A 16,794-nucleotide genomic window follows, 5' to 3' on the forward strand; every position below is an offset into this window, starting at 1 on the left:
TGCACAGAAAAACTGTCATCACTATTGGATTTCTGGTCCAAAGCTCAGAACAAACTAGTTTCTTAAAAACGCAGCGATGCTGGAGAGAAATCTTACATCATCCATGCAAAAACACACGCCGGTAAAAGTGAATATCGCTGCATTTAAAGTGTGTGAGAGTGTGTTTTCATATCTGCTGACCTGGCCGATAATCAGACTCGCAGGCAGTTTTGTAAAGTGCGAAGCAATGAAAAAGCGAAGCAGAATCTCTGGCTCAAGCGAATCAAAGCACTTTAATGAGCTGGATTAAGTAATCAAATGAAAGCTCTCATGAAGTGCTGCCCTTCACATTAAAACACCAGCGGAGGGCATCGCTGCTACAATCAATCACTTTCTTCAAACATGATGCTTCTGGCTGGCATCTGTGCCACTAACCTGACAGACAGGGTAAGCACAACGTGCTTTACAGTGGATTTATATCCATTTTACACATCTAAACCCATCTGACTGGATCAGCTGATTCTGTCTGAACTGAAGGAACTTCTCAAAGTGCAATAAGACGATCTTCTTGGAGAAACAGCAGGTGATTCGGTGCATTACGGCTGTAAGAGTGTGAATGGGAACAGAACACCCACAGAGAGACGAGATGGAAATGACAAAGAGCTGCATTATGGAAACCAGAAAAGTCACTCTAACCGAGGAAATGTTCTGTACTAGTCCTCCAACGGCTATAAGAAGAAAATACATCAGTGTCAACAGAGGTCTGCATCAGTGCTCACTAATACTGCTGTTCCAGTGATCATGCTGATATCACAAGAGAGAGATTTACATTCAGACATTAGTTGTACTTATTAGCTCAATTAACCGTTAAAATATTTATTTTAAATTAACAATTAACATTTTTCTTATTTTAGATGTATAAATATGAATATATAGTTTAAATAAAATGTGTTGCATTTGTAAAATATTTCAAAAACATACTTTATATCTATATTTTTGATTAAACATTTACATTTAGTTCTTTCATTAAACAAGTTCTACACTTTGCAATAGTAAAAAAAAAAAAACAATTATATATTATAAATATAGAATGAAAATTACTATTATTTGAGCTTTAAACACATCGTAAAATATGTTTCATATGCTTTTCATTAAACATTATTTAATATGAATATGAAATACTATGTGTTTATGCTACTGTTTAACAGTCTGGGATCAGTGAGATTCATGTTTTTGATAGAAGTCTCTTATTGCTCACCAAGGCTTCATTTATTTGATTAAAAATAAATTAAAAATAGTATTTTTGTGAAGTATTATTACAATTTAAAATAACTTTTCTATTTGAAATCTTTACAAATGTAATTTATTTCTGTGATGCGTATTTTCAGCATCATTCCTCCAGTCTTCAGTGTCACATGATCTTCAGAAATCATTCTGATATGCTGATTTACTGCTCAAGAAACATTTCTGGTTATTAGCAATGTTGAAAACATTTGTGCTGCTTAATATTTTTGTAGAAACAGTGACATTCTTCAGGAATCTTGGACGGGCAGAAAATAAATAAAAAATTCTAAGCATTTATTTATTTCCCAAAAATGTGTATAAACAGTATAAAGAAAGAAGGGTGAAATATCTGCAGATGTATTGCTCTAGCAGTAGTCTGGATGGTGTGTGTGTGTGTGTGTGATTACCCGTCTGACCCCGGTCTGGAGGGAGAGTTGTCTGATGATACGGAGGTCACAGACACGACAGACAGCGGTCTCTGAGATGACGGCATGGTGAAGGAGCGAATCATTGACCGCGGCCGACTGCCCCGTCGCTCGTCTGACGTGGGAGGCTGAAACACACAGGAACACATCACAACATTCAGTTCTTTAAAAGAGGCCATATTTAACACTTTCTTGCACCCAAAATAGTCTGAATTAAGTTTTGATGGCCATTCCCCCTCTCTCTGACACAGTCTTGTGATTGCCTAATCTCTGTCCGTCTGAAATCAGTCACAGTATATGTTAATTTACTCATTTTCAGATGCCCTTAAGAGTTCAGACCACTCACTGACTCGACAGACAGCAATATAATAGTAGATTCCTGCTGCAAAGGCCAAACTCACAGTGTGAGTGTGTTTTTGCTTATTCCCATTGCTTTAGTACAGTTCTTGCTTTCTGTGTGTGAATCTCATGTGTGTGAATACACTGTATGAATCACTCATACCTTCCTTATCCTCTTCCTCTCGATCACACAGTCCTGAGCTGTGATTGAAACAGATATGCAGCACAGACGACGTTCTCAGACTTTCACACACTATAGGAGGCTTCGCTGTTAATTCTAGCGCCTTCTCAGAGTGTGCCGATCAATACATGCCAGCTACAGCAACTGTCTCTCTCTCTCTCTCTCTCTCTCACTCACACACGTTTGCTCTCTTTCTCTACCTGTCTGCCGTACTCTTTTGTCCCCATCTCTCATTCCTGTCAGGGATCTCAGGTGTGAAAACTACAAGTGTGTTTGGGAACGTCTCTCCCACGGTTATAAAACTCGCACTGACTCTGGGCGTCTCAAAATACAGCTGAGGAAACTGGAATTTTTTTTTTCACTTAAGACAATGTAATGCCAGACTACATTCATGTAGGTTAAGGTTTTTGGCACCAAATGCAGTAAAAATTTGCATATATATATATATATATATATATATATATATATATATATAAATGTATAAACATTTATTTGCTCTGCAGTCAAATCATAATTTAAAACTATTTAAATGTATCAATTATTAATACCTTTAACACAATTAAAAATATATTTGTTAGTGCTACACACATGATTTTCCACAGCAACCAGATGTAAAGGAAAAGATGAGATGTTTTAAACTACAATTGCAAAAGCATTTCAAACTAAAGTTTTATGAAAGCGAGACTCAATCATATATTAAAACTATGCTGCATGAAGTAAGGTCATAAGTAATCTTTCTTCTACAAAAAAAGTTTATCACCCAAATGGTGTCATTTTATTCATGTTATTAAAAATAATTGACTTAATTTTGAACATAAGGTTGTTAAAGATTCTGTTTTACAAAAAAAAAAAAAAAAAAAAATATTATATATATATATATATATATATATATATATATATATATATATATATATATATATATATATATATATATATATATATATATATATATATATATATATATATATATATATATTTATATATATATTTATTTATTTATTTATTATTATTTTTTTTTTGCATGCATGCATATTATCATGGTGTAGCGGGAAAGAAAAAAGTATTCAGCCTGATAATACTATGAGTGACTGTTAAGATTTTTATAGTTGACTGAAAAATCAGCTCCATAAACATCGAACAGCTGCCATGACTTTATTCAGTTCACAGTTTCTGTAGTGCTTTCACAGGATATATTCTAAAGCAGCTTCTCTTTATAAAGCAGCATATTTAAATAATAATGCATTACATTCCCCAGTGAGCAAGACAAAACAAGGTCCCAAGATAGTGAAGAAGAAACCAAGAGAGGAAACCAAGATCCAACAAACATGCAACACACAAATCAGAGAATATGAGAGAGAATGTGTATTAGTTCATAGTGATCTGTTTGTATTGTGAGGTAAGAGTCCATCCAGAGGCAATGTGATGCATGCAAGCGAGCTGTGAAGAATGAGAGATGAATGCATGAAAGCTGATGGTTATGGCTGAGTGAGTGATGATTCAGGCTCAGTGTGTTTGGAAAGTGAGTGTCTGCAGGGACTCACTAGTGTTCTGACGCCGTACTGCTTCTCCACCTTCTCTTTCAGCTGTCTGAAACATGCCTCCAGACGCTCGTGAAACGGACGAAGAGCCTCCGTCACCTTCTCGCCGTGGATACGAACTCCTTCAGCCAGGTTCGGGATCTTAATGAGACACACAAACATAAGCAAAGGAATTAAACTACATAAAAATGCTACAAAGTTAGTTGAAACTTGCGAAAAAAACCCATTATGCATTCACCCCAAATATCAACCTGACATGAATATGTGAGAAAAAAAAGAAACATTCAGCAAACGGCATCAAATAAACCAAAGTGTAAATAATGACTTTTATTATGTGGTAGGTCAAGCATTTATCTAAAGCCAGTACAAAAACATGTACCTAAATAAAATAACTTTAAATGTATTTTTACATCTAGTTTCTTCTACAACTTCTATTGCTGTATTAATAAATATACACATTCTTTGTTACAAAACAATATAGCAAATTAAAAGTCTTATGTCTTTATTCCCTATAAATGAATTTTTTTATATGTAGCCATGTAGTTAAATTCTATAAATTAAAATAAAATATATAAAAATAAAACATAAAATCAAGGACAACAATGAAAAACTGTATTATGTATTATTTATTATGCATTATGTATTAACTAATGCTGCATTAACAAACCAAATAAAACATTAAATAAAAAATCATGAAGCATTTACCCCCAAACATTCAACCTGAAATTCAATCTTTAATGTGTAAATAATGACTTTTACTATAGAATTTGTCATTTTTCTAAATCCAACCCCAAAAATGTACTTTACCTACCCTAACTTTAAATGGGTTTTCAATAGTTTTTTTGGTAACACTTTAGAATAATGGTCCATTTGTTAATGTTAGTTACTTTAGTTAACATGATCTAAGCAAGAACAATCCTCCTATGGCATTTATTAATATTAGTTGTTAATTTCAACATTTACTAATGCATCATTCAGATCAAAAGTTGAGCTTGTTAACATTAGCTAATGCACTGTGAATTAGCATGAACTAACAATGAATAACTGTATTTTCATTAACTAACATTAACAAAGATGAATAAATACTGTAATAAATGTATTGTTCATTGTTTGGTCATGTTAAGTAATGAATTAACTAACATTAACTAATGGACCATTATTCTAAAGTGTTACTGTTTTTTTTCTTCTTCTAAACTTCTAAACTCTAACTTCTAAAACGGTTTTGAAAAATATAAAGAATTTTGGTTGCAAAATAATACAGAAAAATAAAATCTTGAAGTCTACTATGTCATTATTCTCTAGAAATGCATTTTCTAATTGTGTCATATAGTTTTTGCCAGTTCACATTGCTTTTAAGACTTGTAAAAGTGTTTTGTGGGCGCCACGTTGAGAGCGGTTGAGTCTGTCTGCAGTTTCTGTGACTGAATTCTGGTTTCCATACACCAAAGAAAGAGCACAACTTTTTGGATTAAAGGTATTCTTTCAGCAGTGCCAGGTTCCTCACCCAGCCCTTGCTGTCTCAAAAGCTCACTACACTGCTCAAACTGTGTTCTTGTAAATCACAGGTGTTTCTGGAACATCCTCGGGCTCCTGTCAAGAATTGGCATCCACGCAGAGCCTGATTTCAGCACTGCTGGTAATGCCCTTTTATTTTCAAAGAAAGCTATTGCTGCTCTAAAAAAGGGGAATACAGATGTATATATAGATACTATAATGTACTTTAATATAAATGTAAGTCTAAGTGTTACGTAAGTGTTCATACTATTTTTTTAATGTTGGCAATAACATATCTACATTGTCGTTGTTAGTAATAACCAAAAAACAAACAAACAAATGTTTAGTAATTATTTTTACTTGATGTGCTTTCTGTGTTCTGCAATATGTAGTAGTAGCATACAAGTGTAATATAATGTTGTGTTTTACAGCAGCCTACAACATTCTTTCAAGCAGGTTCATTTTGCTGACTGTTGGTAATTACAACATGGCATGAACGCAGCATGATATGCATCCTTTATTGTGGTGTAACAGTCTCTGTAGAACATCTGACCCATGATGTCTTTCTGCTGTTGGAGTGAGATGTAACCTGCAGCTCTTCTGGACTGATTTACTGAAGCCTCAAGTGCAGTGATTCACCTCGGCCTGAAATATCACGAGGAGGTTCAATTTTCTGTTTTCTATGTAAAACCTCTGGCCACAGCCACTAAAGCACCAGCGCTGGGTTTATTTGCAAGCTACTGTGAAAGACGGCTCCTGTTACACAGGATTAAAAACAAACCTTTGTGCACAAGCATGCATCACACAAGGCACTGTGTTCTCTCAGAGTCTCCTGCTGATCTGAATGTACAGAATAATGTATAATGCATCAGAATGATACACAAACACACACATTCTGAACTGCTCAGCTAATTGTAAGGAGAGCTTACATTATGAGAGTAAAACAGAGCACTACAAAGATGAAGTATTTCTTAACCAAATAAACTCCAACAAGCTTCCCGTTAACTGATGCAATGCAGTGCAATGCGATGGAGAGGAGCACTTTCTTTGACATGTTCACGTCGAAATGGTCATCAACCATGAGCCTAAAACATCAAGCTTCTCTTCAGACTTTAAGCAATCACTCAAAAAAAACAACAACAACTAACTTTTGTTTTATCTCTGAAAGAACAATTTTCTACCTCAGTATTTTTGTCTTGGTTTCTAATACAAATATGTTCATGATGAGGCATTTAATTGAGATGCAAAATGAAATAAGAAGTTTTGAACTCAGAGAAACTGATCAAAATTAAGTGAGTTTATGCTAAAAACAAGAATATATGCCAGAAAAAAAAGCAGAGCTCCTGAAAAAAAAACAAATTCCCTGTGTGTTTGTGCACACACTTGGTGAAATAAATCTCATTCTATTCTAAATCTTCATTTCTGAATGTTTAAGCACTTGTTAAAATAGTTTAAATATTTAAGTATTTTAAACTTTAAATATTTAAAATGTTAAAATGTTTTAAATGCATATGTTTAAAGATGTGCAAATCTGAATTATTTTTATTGTTGAATTATGTATAAATATGAAACATCTTTACATATTTGTCATGTATAAATACAATATTTATATTTTTAATGTTTTAACTATTTGTTTAAATATTTAAAGCATTTTAAAATTTTAATGTTTAATTATTTAAATATTTGAAATATTTACTAATTTAACAAATATTTAAAATATTTAACATTTTTTATGTTTAATTATGTATTTAAATATTTAAAATGCGTTTATATTTTAACGTATACATATTTTAAATGTTGAAATAGTTTTCATTTTTAATAATTAGTTTAAATATTTCAATATTTTAAATGCTTACCTTTTAATATTTAATCATTTAAAAATGTATACATGTGAACAGTTTCATTACCATGAACACAGTTGACCTGAAAGACAAAAACAATTGTATATTAACAAAATTATTGCTAATTTACTCTAAAGCGCCCTTTAGCTCTGATTACATTCACACTGTACTGTAGCACGATCTCTCCAACTTTACCATTTAATTATACAAATGTATAATCTGTCTAGAAATAATGCAGGGTTTGCTCAGACACAGAGTGAGCGGATCCTCCTGCAGTCCAACAGTCGTGACACTACAGCAGAGCGAGAGACAGAGAGGATTCCTGCTTTAATAAGGGCTGTTAGCACTGCAGGGAATTTCTGAAAGAGTCAGAGATACAGACAGATAGAGCAGCACACTCGTGTCTCCAGGGAAACCCAGAGCTTTATAACATGATCAGAGTGAGCCAATTCTGGGTAGGTGGCAGAGCAATAAATCTGCTTTAAAATCACACAAAGACAACTACTCATACACCTCATCAGTGAACTCTGATTGAAAATAAAACAGATAAGCATATATGGACACAGAATGAAGAATACTTCCTCTTATAAATGGTTGAATGTGCGGTTAAAATCACCCAAGGTCATGAGTAAGACAAAGTTTCTAGTAAAATATAAAATAAAAACTAGTAATTAACCAGGAAGAAATTGTCCACAAATCTGCTTACGGTTGTTTTTGTACCATTTTCTAAAGGTTACAAAAAAGTTAAACTGGAGCACTTATGAGTGAAGTGACATCCGAGTTCATCTGGAGTCTAAATTCTTGTGATCTGCCCTGAAACTAAGTATCAGATAGACTAAAGGCTCTAAAAGTGAGTGGGACTAATGTTTTTGCACCATTTATGACAATGCAAGGTGGCAGAGAGATATGCATGCTTTGATTTTTCATATGCTCCATCACACAGTCCATCAACACAGTGCTGGATGAATTGCTTGTCATTAACATACAATAAACTCACCAGATCCTCATGCTACGTTACCAGCTGAAGCTTCTGTACTTGCTTGAGGTAAGTGTTTTTCTCAGTGCAAAAGATTCAGGCTAACATGAACGAAGCGGAGCAAACAAAAGCACCTGATTTGTGTGAATAACAGCTCTGGCTCTGCGAGAGAGCAGCACATTCACACAGATCAGCCGAGTCCCGGCGGCGCTCTGAGACCAAACGGCACAAAGCAAACGTAATCAAAAGCTGAAATCTGCAGGGGGATTGTCCTGCCTTTTCACCGCTGTTTACAGGATTTCAGTGTCAGCCGGTTTGACAGAGCATTGATAGAGGCGTGTGAAAAATGTACACGTGGCCTGTTCTACCTTCAGGACAAGAGATGTATCGATCGCCATATCTAACAGAAAAAGTGGCTTTGGGTTCAAACACAAACTCTGTCTCTTTGCCTGTCATTGCATAAACAATACACATTGCATAAAAAAACACTGGACACTGACAAATCTATAACAACTGAACATTTAAGATTGCGTCAACATGTGTCTGAGAAAACAGGATTTCATAACCATTTCTCTGTCTATATAATAAAGACAGAGCTTTTCTGAACTGCGTTTCATGCGTTTCTCCACACTTGATTTGTGCGACTCAGCTTGTCATCGGCTTTGTGGAGGAACACGTCTTTAAAATGTAAGATATTCTCTGACAGGATGACAGCTGCTGTAACTCATCTCATGCAAATGTCCTGACCTGACATGAATACGTGAGAAAAAACTAAACATTAAAAGCTACAGTAAAAAAATAATAATAATAATACAAGATTGATGCATTCAACAAATAGCATCAAACAGCCTTCATATCACGTCAGAAATGCATTCGGGTTGTTTTACAAAATGGTCTCTCTTTAATGTGTGAATAATGACTTTTACCATCAGCAAAAGCATTTTTTCTAAACTGAATATCAAAAATGCTTGTTTGGTTTTGAATATGTTGTTCTCTAACTTCTGTAGCTGTGTGTTATTTTAGTATCACTGAGATGGCGTATTAGTTTATTAATGTTTATTTAGTTGATGAATTAATATTTTAAATTGGTTTTAATTTTATATGTTCCATTTTCATTTCAATTTTAATGAAAATGTATTAATTTGCTGTGAATGTTTGCTATTTTTTGTAGTTTTTATTTTTTAATGGCTATTTAGTTTTTTTTATTAATTTTAGTTTATTTTAGTAAATCACGTTAAACTACATTAAATAAGAAATGTTGAAACTAACTGAAAAAAATATATATAGATATTTTATTTCAGTTAATGTTTATTTTATTAGAAGTAACAACAATGTTTTTTTTAATGGTTTTAACTATAATAACTGCTGCATTAAACATACTAAAAACACACTTACAAAGACATTTTCTGTATTAGTGCTAACGATAAATTATTGTGTTTTTATAAATTACCATTATCACTTAATTAATCTAGATAAATAAAAAGAGTAAATAGCTGTTGTTTGTTTTACCTTGTGATTGCTAATGCATTAATTGTTCACAAACTGCACCAAAAATATGACCTAATGTAATATAATATGCTTGGTATTGTATAATATTTAAAATCTTTTTGAACATGAAAGGCACCGGTTTATTGACCCATTAGTATTTTGTAGGTGACAGCTAATCAGAAGCATCACAACTTGCTGTCAACTCTCTCAAGATGAGACAACCATGAATCCCCACACATTACTGACATGCAGCAAGATACAGAATCAAGTTTATCCAGCAAACACACACATCAGCAGATGTGTGAATCTAGAACTTTTCTGTAGCCGAGAGAGTTTAACAGGTTTGTTTTCCATCTCTAGACAAAGACAGCTATGCTAACCGAAAGAAAACAAGTTGACAAAAAGATCAAATCCAGGAATTGGTGATAATAAAGTATAATGGGGGATTAACAAGCAGTTTAGTAAAGGAGTTTCAGCACATCACAAAAAAAGAAAAGAAAAAAGAGCCGTCAGCGAGAGATGTTATTGTGCTGAATGACACACAGCAGATGTCGTTTTCAGAGAGAAAAAAACGTATTTGTCATTGGCATGGGAAATATTTCCCACTAAACAGCTATAAATTAAGCTTCATCAGCGTTAAGATCATCTTCTGTAGATCTCTATCTCACACACATACACAATCTCACGAGCAAGACAGCAGGAGGAGTTGATGTGCTGCTCTGCCCTGTAACCATCATCTCTGTTTTGACTGAGTAGAGAGAGATAAAAGCGTTTAGATTTGATGATAAAGTCAGTTTGCAGCAGCAGACACGTGCTGCTTCACCCAAACATGTGGATGTACATCAGTGAATCCCCAGAAGACTCTGCTTTAAATAAAACCTCACACTGGATATTTATACAGCATGACAGATGCTTTAAGATCTTCTGAAAAACTCAGATCTCACATCGCTCATGCTAGTCAGAAAACTTTGGACAAAAAAGTTATATACAGCTTTTGATTTTTTGAATCAATTCTTTGAAGAAAGGACAGCTTGAATTGATAAAAAAAAATATATGTATATATATATATTATACTAACAGCAAGTTGCTACTGAATTTTAAATAAAATATTCTATTAAAATACTGAAACTTAATGCAGCAATACTTGTGTGATTCGGAATTATTGCTATTATTTGTATATTTCCAACAAAATAATGACAAATACCTCATGAATATTCAATATATCCTCCAGCACTGCTGTTTAGACATGCATGATTATATTATTACCTGCCAGGCAATCAGATCCTTTAACTTTTCAATCTTCTCCTGGTCACTTGGATGTTCCTGGATGTATTTCTCAGTGAAAAATGCCTAAAGATGACAAAACAACAACTATAAGTATATATATATATATATATATATATATATATATATATATATATAGACTGGAGGAATGATGCCTGAAATTCAGCTGCGCATCACAGGAAAAATTACAATTATTATCAATTATTTTGATCACATAAATGCAGACTTGATGAGCATGATAAAATATTTTCATAATATAAAATGGTTTAAATTGTTCATGCAATCAACTTCTGTTGCTTCACGGTGTTTAATCTTGACACAGTTTGGCAATAATTACCAGAATAATCTCATACCTTCTCATAATTAGTAAAGCCGCCCATGACAGCTGGGTCCACGATGCCGTTGAGGAGCATAGAGAGGGGGTTGATGGGAAGGCTGGGGTCGCTTAAATGGCGCTGGACCATGTTGTTGATTTTCTCATTGGTCAGTTGCATTGTCTCCATAGCATTTTCCAGCGGACTGATTTCCTCCTGCATACAGAAGCAAAAACATATTTATGTAACAATGTAACAAAAAAAAACAAGCAGAATACATTTACAGAAATTTACTAGCAGATGATGACTCTTACTTTAACTGGTTGTCTACATGTTACTGTTACTCAACAACCAAAGCTGCAATCCAACAAACCAACTCCACTAATGAGCAGCGAAACAACAAGAGCAGGTCAAACTGTGTGTCACATCCTACACTGAACCATTTACTGAAGTACTAATGAACGGGTTAACGTGTTCTCTTTGAATATCTGGCTCCCCTAATGCATCTGTGATGGGATCTGAAATCAATGCATCTATCTCTGGAAACTCGTGCCAGCGAGGCTAATGAGAACGAAAGCACACTTGAAGCGTCAGAGAAAACAATCGCATCTGAGTGTGTGGAGAGACCATGAGAAGGAGAGCTAAAAAGAGACACATTAGAACACAAACACCAAGGCATGCAGTCTGGGTATCACATGATGCTAGAGCCGGTCTGCAGTCAAATATCTGCATGCAGCGTGCCAGCACACGCAGCCTATTCCCTCAGCGCAGGACGGATTCAGGACGACATGATCAGAATAGCATGATCGAGAGAGAGAGAGAGAGAGAGAGAGAAAGAGAGAGAGAGAGATAGGTCACGTCTGCTATAACGCAGTGTGGTAAGAGTGAGACAGGTCTATTTTCGTTTTGGGGTTTAAAAAACTAAGTATTCAGTAATATTCCTTATTTGACTGCACTGATGATATTGGATAAGAACAACACTTGAAGTAATGATATGTCTTCTGTAGAGTCGCTTTATAGATGACTCAAACTCTTAGGGTCACCAAACTTCCTCTTTTTCCTTTCTGGGATTTCTAAACAGCTTAAAATGTCCAGGTTTTGGCTTTGTCCAGAATAGACTCTGAAATACACTCCCTTCCCATGACAAGGAAAGCGTTTACCGTATTTTTCAGACTATAAGTCTCACCTGAGTATAAGTCGCATCAGTCCAAAAATACGTCATGATGAGGAAAAAATACATATATAATTCGCACCGGACTATAAGTCGCATTTATTTAGAACCAAGACCCAAGATAAAACATTACCGTCTACAGCCACCAGAGGGCGCTCTATGTTTTCAGTGTAGACTACAGGAGCACTGAGCAGCATAGAGCGCCCTCTGGCGGCTGTAGACGGTAATGTTTTCTCTTGGTTCATTTCTCTCAGTTCATGTCAAATTAATTTTGATAAATAAGTCGCACCTGACTATAAGTCGCAGGACCAGCCAAACTATGAAAAAAAGTGTGACTTATAGTCCAAAAAAAAGGTATATAAAAAAATACGTTTTTAGGTTACCAAAGGTTACCGTTTTTCCTTTGCATGTTTTTTATTCCTCTGTTTTCTGTTTAAAGTGCCTTGAGAAGCTACTTTAAAGGCACTATATAAAATAAAGTTTATTACTAGTATTTGTTTTTCGATTGTTTTTATACTTGCTGGGGTAAGGTAATGGCTGACAAGTAGTTTGACCAATAGCATGCAGGCATTGTACATAATCGAGAAGGCAGGATCTACTGAGATTGGTGAAAGCAATGCAAATACACATATGAATAAAATGAGGACTGTAGAGAGACTGTCAATAGAAAAACAAAGCTAAAACTTGGACATTTAGGCAATATATAAATCCCATCTAGAACAAAGAGGGCTAAGGGTCACCCTCTGAACTCTGCAACATCACAACTGAATCAACACTGAACTAAATTCAGCTGAGTAATGATGCTATTGTCTTCTGTAGAGCGGTTTATAGCTGAACTGAATTCTGTAATTGATTAATTTTGCAACAAAAAGACGTGTAGAGAGTGCAAGAAAGACATTGCAAATTTACTGCAACAGATCACATCTTGAGACAAGCTCCTTAAAAAATATCTACTTAAAACACAAAATGCATTAAAATTGAACATTGAGTCCTGAACTCCTGTCAAGCAACTCCCATCATGCAGTTCAAAAACAAAACAAAACAATACAAAACAAAAAGCTTTTGAAGCTTTTCATCTTGATCAGCAAGTCTTTGGAAATACCATCAAATAACACCAAAGACTGTCTTTTTCTTCTTTACATAAGATTTTCTTAAGAAAATATTTTGAGAACTTAAGAACTTTTCAAAAATTGCACTTAGGGACTTTCTTACCTTCTTCTCAATTTTCACATATTTTCTCAATATGTACCTTTTTCTTTAGAAGAATTTAGTGAATGTGGTGCTGTTTGCTTGTATTTAAATGCATTCTTCACTGAATCTTAAATTCAACTATATAATAAATACAATATAACAAAAACAAAACATCCTATAAAATTCAACTTAGAACAAAAAATACAAGAATTTGCACAAACAATTCTATAAAAGATTCTTTAAATGAACTTTTAAATCAGAAAGACCAAGACCATATGTTTTATGGACAAGCTGGTGCTACAATACTGACACTTTGGAGCTTCTCCACTCTTTAATAAATGCCCATGCTTCATTAGAATATGGTGAGAGTGAAACAGGTTAGTTCTACTTCAGACTGTAGAAGAGGTTGAGACGGGTCGAATCTACTGAATCAGAGTTCATTCAAGGTGAAGTGAGACAGGTAAAGGCTGCTCATTTTCCTTCAAACCATCAAGAATGGCTGATATAATGAATCACTGCAGATGCTAAAGCTGTTGTACTCACCGTTGAGACGGACAGCACTTCAAACCAGCGCAGGATGCCGGGAAGCTTATAGGCAGTTACGAAAGTCGTCCTTTCAATCCACATGTTCTTTTGGAAAAATGGGAAAAAGAGAACAGTTAGCAGAATGAAGGCTTTTAGCAAAGGGACACATTTTAGGTAAAGAGCGGCCACAATTTATTCCTGGGTGGTGCTTTTTTTCTTCTTCTTCAATTTAAGCCTCCATTTACTGAATTTTAATTGATGTTTACCAATAGCAGATGTAAGAGGAAGCCATGGAGGTGGGACAGACTTTGTATTTTAGTATAAAGGTCCCGTGTTCTCAGGTTTGATGTATGCTATAATAACTCCACGTGAAACCATCTTAAAAGGTTTTTAGACATCTAGCCATTTGAAAAGTTCTTCTAAATGAGGAACTGCAGAGCACAAGCACTGAGTGAAATAACAAAAGGAGAAACGCCTTAGTCACAGAAAAGCAAAAGGAAACTTACTGCAAACTCATTGTCCGGATCTTTCTCTCCCTTCCGGACCGGCCGTGAATACTGGAATTTCTGTACTTCATTCACGGTGTAAAAGCTGAAAAAATAAAATGTGAATGATTCATTCCCAGAACGTTTGGTGGTTTTGAGAGTGTTGCATTGGGTCAAGAGGCTGGAGATACATGAGCATGCTTCTAAAAGCGGCCTTGACCATGAACAACAATCATGAACCATTCAAGGACGTGCTTGAAAAGAGGAAATTGAAACACTGGACAAGCTTTTTTAAATTAATCTTTGAATGCTGATCATTCTTGGATATGTTGGGCTAATTTGGTCACAAAAAGTACAAAGTGCAAATTTCCCGCAAAAAAAACTTGACAGCTTTGCAGATTTTGTGCATTTCAAGACTGACAATAACACGACTACACAACTTTATATCATTGACTGGACACATTTACTGAACAAATACGCTTGCCATTGAACGAAATGCTGTTTTTAGTCTGAACAAGATGCTGAGTGAGAGTGTAAATGACTGATGACTGATGACTATACACAATTAACATGACATCAGTTGAGAGCAGCCTGATGGCATTGCACTGCTTTTGTGCAAACTGAACAAAACAGATAAGTAGCTTTCCTAGCAGTGGAAGTGAAACTCATAATTTATTTATTTTTGCCAATCTGACAAAATGAAGGACATGAAAATGTAAACATTTGACAAAATTAAGGAAAATTGAGAACAGAAAACCCTTAACATGACTCTCTTTTGAGACTCTCAGTAGACCAGCATACATTTGAAATATAATAAAAGTTAATAAGGCCAATTTCGGTGGTGCTCCTGTTGAGAAAAATGATTGAGTGAAGCAGCTCACAAACTATATTAACAACTGAATAACAACAATACATGAAGTCATGTACTTTTCAACTGCTACACAAAGTCAAGGAACGAACCAATGAACGGATCCTTAAAGGATAGTTCTTTCTACTGTAGATCATAACAGAGACATTTTCAGTTTTAACCATAAAATTGGAGCCAAAACTGGTTGGTTAACAACTTTCTAGAAAAAAAAAACAACAACAACCAAAAAAAAAAAACGTGTCATGCATTTTAAATAAACCCATTCTTAAGTGGAACATAGTTGCTTTACATATCAGTCATTTAGTCTCTTTCTGTTGGTTCTTGGTAAGAACAAGCTGCAATGGACCAGACCTACTGCTTTTTAGTCAAAGATCTGGTTACGTGAGTTAGATTTCCTAACTACACCACCAACTTTATCAAAGAAACCACAAACTCGTCAACAGAGAAGCCAAACCATGGTGTCCTCTTTCTCGGCTCTGTTATGCCTGAACACAAAAAATATCTGCTTTGCTATTACAAGCAAAAGATAGAGAGGGAATAAGGTGAGAATTTAGACCATTTGACCTTCCCAGTTCACAAATCAACATATATTCCAGGTTCAGTCAGACTTGTGCAACGCACCTTATATGAGCATGCTTAGAGTCATGCCTCTGGACTGGGCTATCAATAGATTTAAATCGGATTTAAAAAGACACAGATATCCAATTACAATATTTACAAATGTATCAGCTGCAGGGGAGAGAGATCCAGCCCGGGGCATGAGAGGAGAGACACAAAAATTAACCTCAACTGTGACATGAAGGATCAGGCCAATGTTCAATCACTGAAGTTATCCACCCCTTAAGCTCCTCTACACATGCACGCTCCTGTAAGCTCATAGAAATGTGACCTTTGGCTCTGATGCTTATTTACTCAGAATTGTGGGTAAATAGTGAGTTTTAATTGCTTGTCATGCTCACTGGCAGCTCTGATTGGCTTTGGTAAGCCGCCTCTGACGCTTTATCAAGATCGGTGATAACAGTGTTTACCCCATGGCACAGAATTTAGCCTGAAACAGAATTATGCTTCCGCTGCAGGTGTGTGTGCATGTGATTTATTAAAGCACAGAGGAGTGTAGTAAGGTCAAACACTGTTTGCTCACTGCACATTTCCATTTGAATCAGTCGCTCTGAAACACACAAACCCCAGAGATCTGCCTGCTACCGTTTACTGACCCATCACACACACACAGACACACACACATACACAGGTCAACAGACAGATGGAAAATAATGTGAGACAAATAAACAAATGATCTTACAGTAAGACTAAAGATAGAACAGAATGATCTAGATAGACCGATAGAATGACAGATTCAGAAAAACAGAAGATATAGAACATCTTTAGAACATGAGAAAGATTGATAGACGTA

The 16,794-nt window shown here is 35.1% G+C and overlaps 1 protein-coding gene across 3 annotated transcripts in view; it reads right to left on the minus strand.

Annotated features, from left to right (window-relative positions):
* The window catches only part of LOC132121715 (dedicator of cytokinesis protein 1-like), a 216,444-nt gene that overhangs the window by 5,960 nt on the left and 193,690 nt on the right, over positions 1-16,794 (minus strand). For 2 of the 3 annotated variants that reach the window (XM_059531438.1, XM_059531436.1), the window contains exons 43-48: positions 14,537-14,621; positions 14,049-14,135; positions 11,183-11,359; positions 10,812-10,895; positions 3,750-3,887; positions 1,671-1,816 (exon numbers count right to left, since the gene is read on the minus strand). In XM_059531438.1, coding sequence (XP_059387421.1) covers positions 1,671-1,816; positions 3,750-3,887; positions 10,812-10,895; positions 11,183-11,359; positions 14,049-14,135; positions 14,537-14,621 — 717 coding nt within the window. The remainder of the gene's footprint in view (positions 1-1,670; positions 1,817-3,749; positions 3,888-10,811; positions 10,896-11,182; positions 11,360-14,048; positions 14,136-14,536; positions 14,622-16,794) is intronic. The other variant, XM_059531437.1, reaches the window with a different exon arrangement.

This window comes from Carassius carassius, chromosome 39 (genome assembly GCF_963082965.1).
Source record: "Carassius carassius chromosome 39, fCarCar2.1, whole genome shotgun sequence".
NCBI lineage: Eukaryota > Metazoa > Chordata > Actinopteri > Cypriniformes > Cyprinidae > Carassius > Carassius carassius.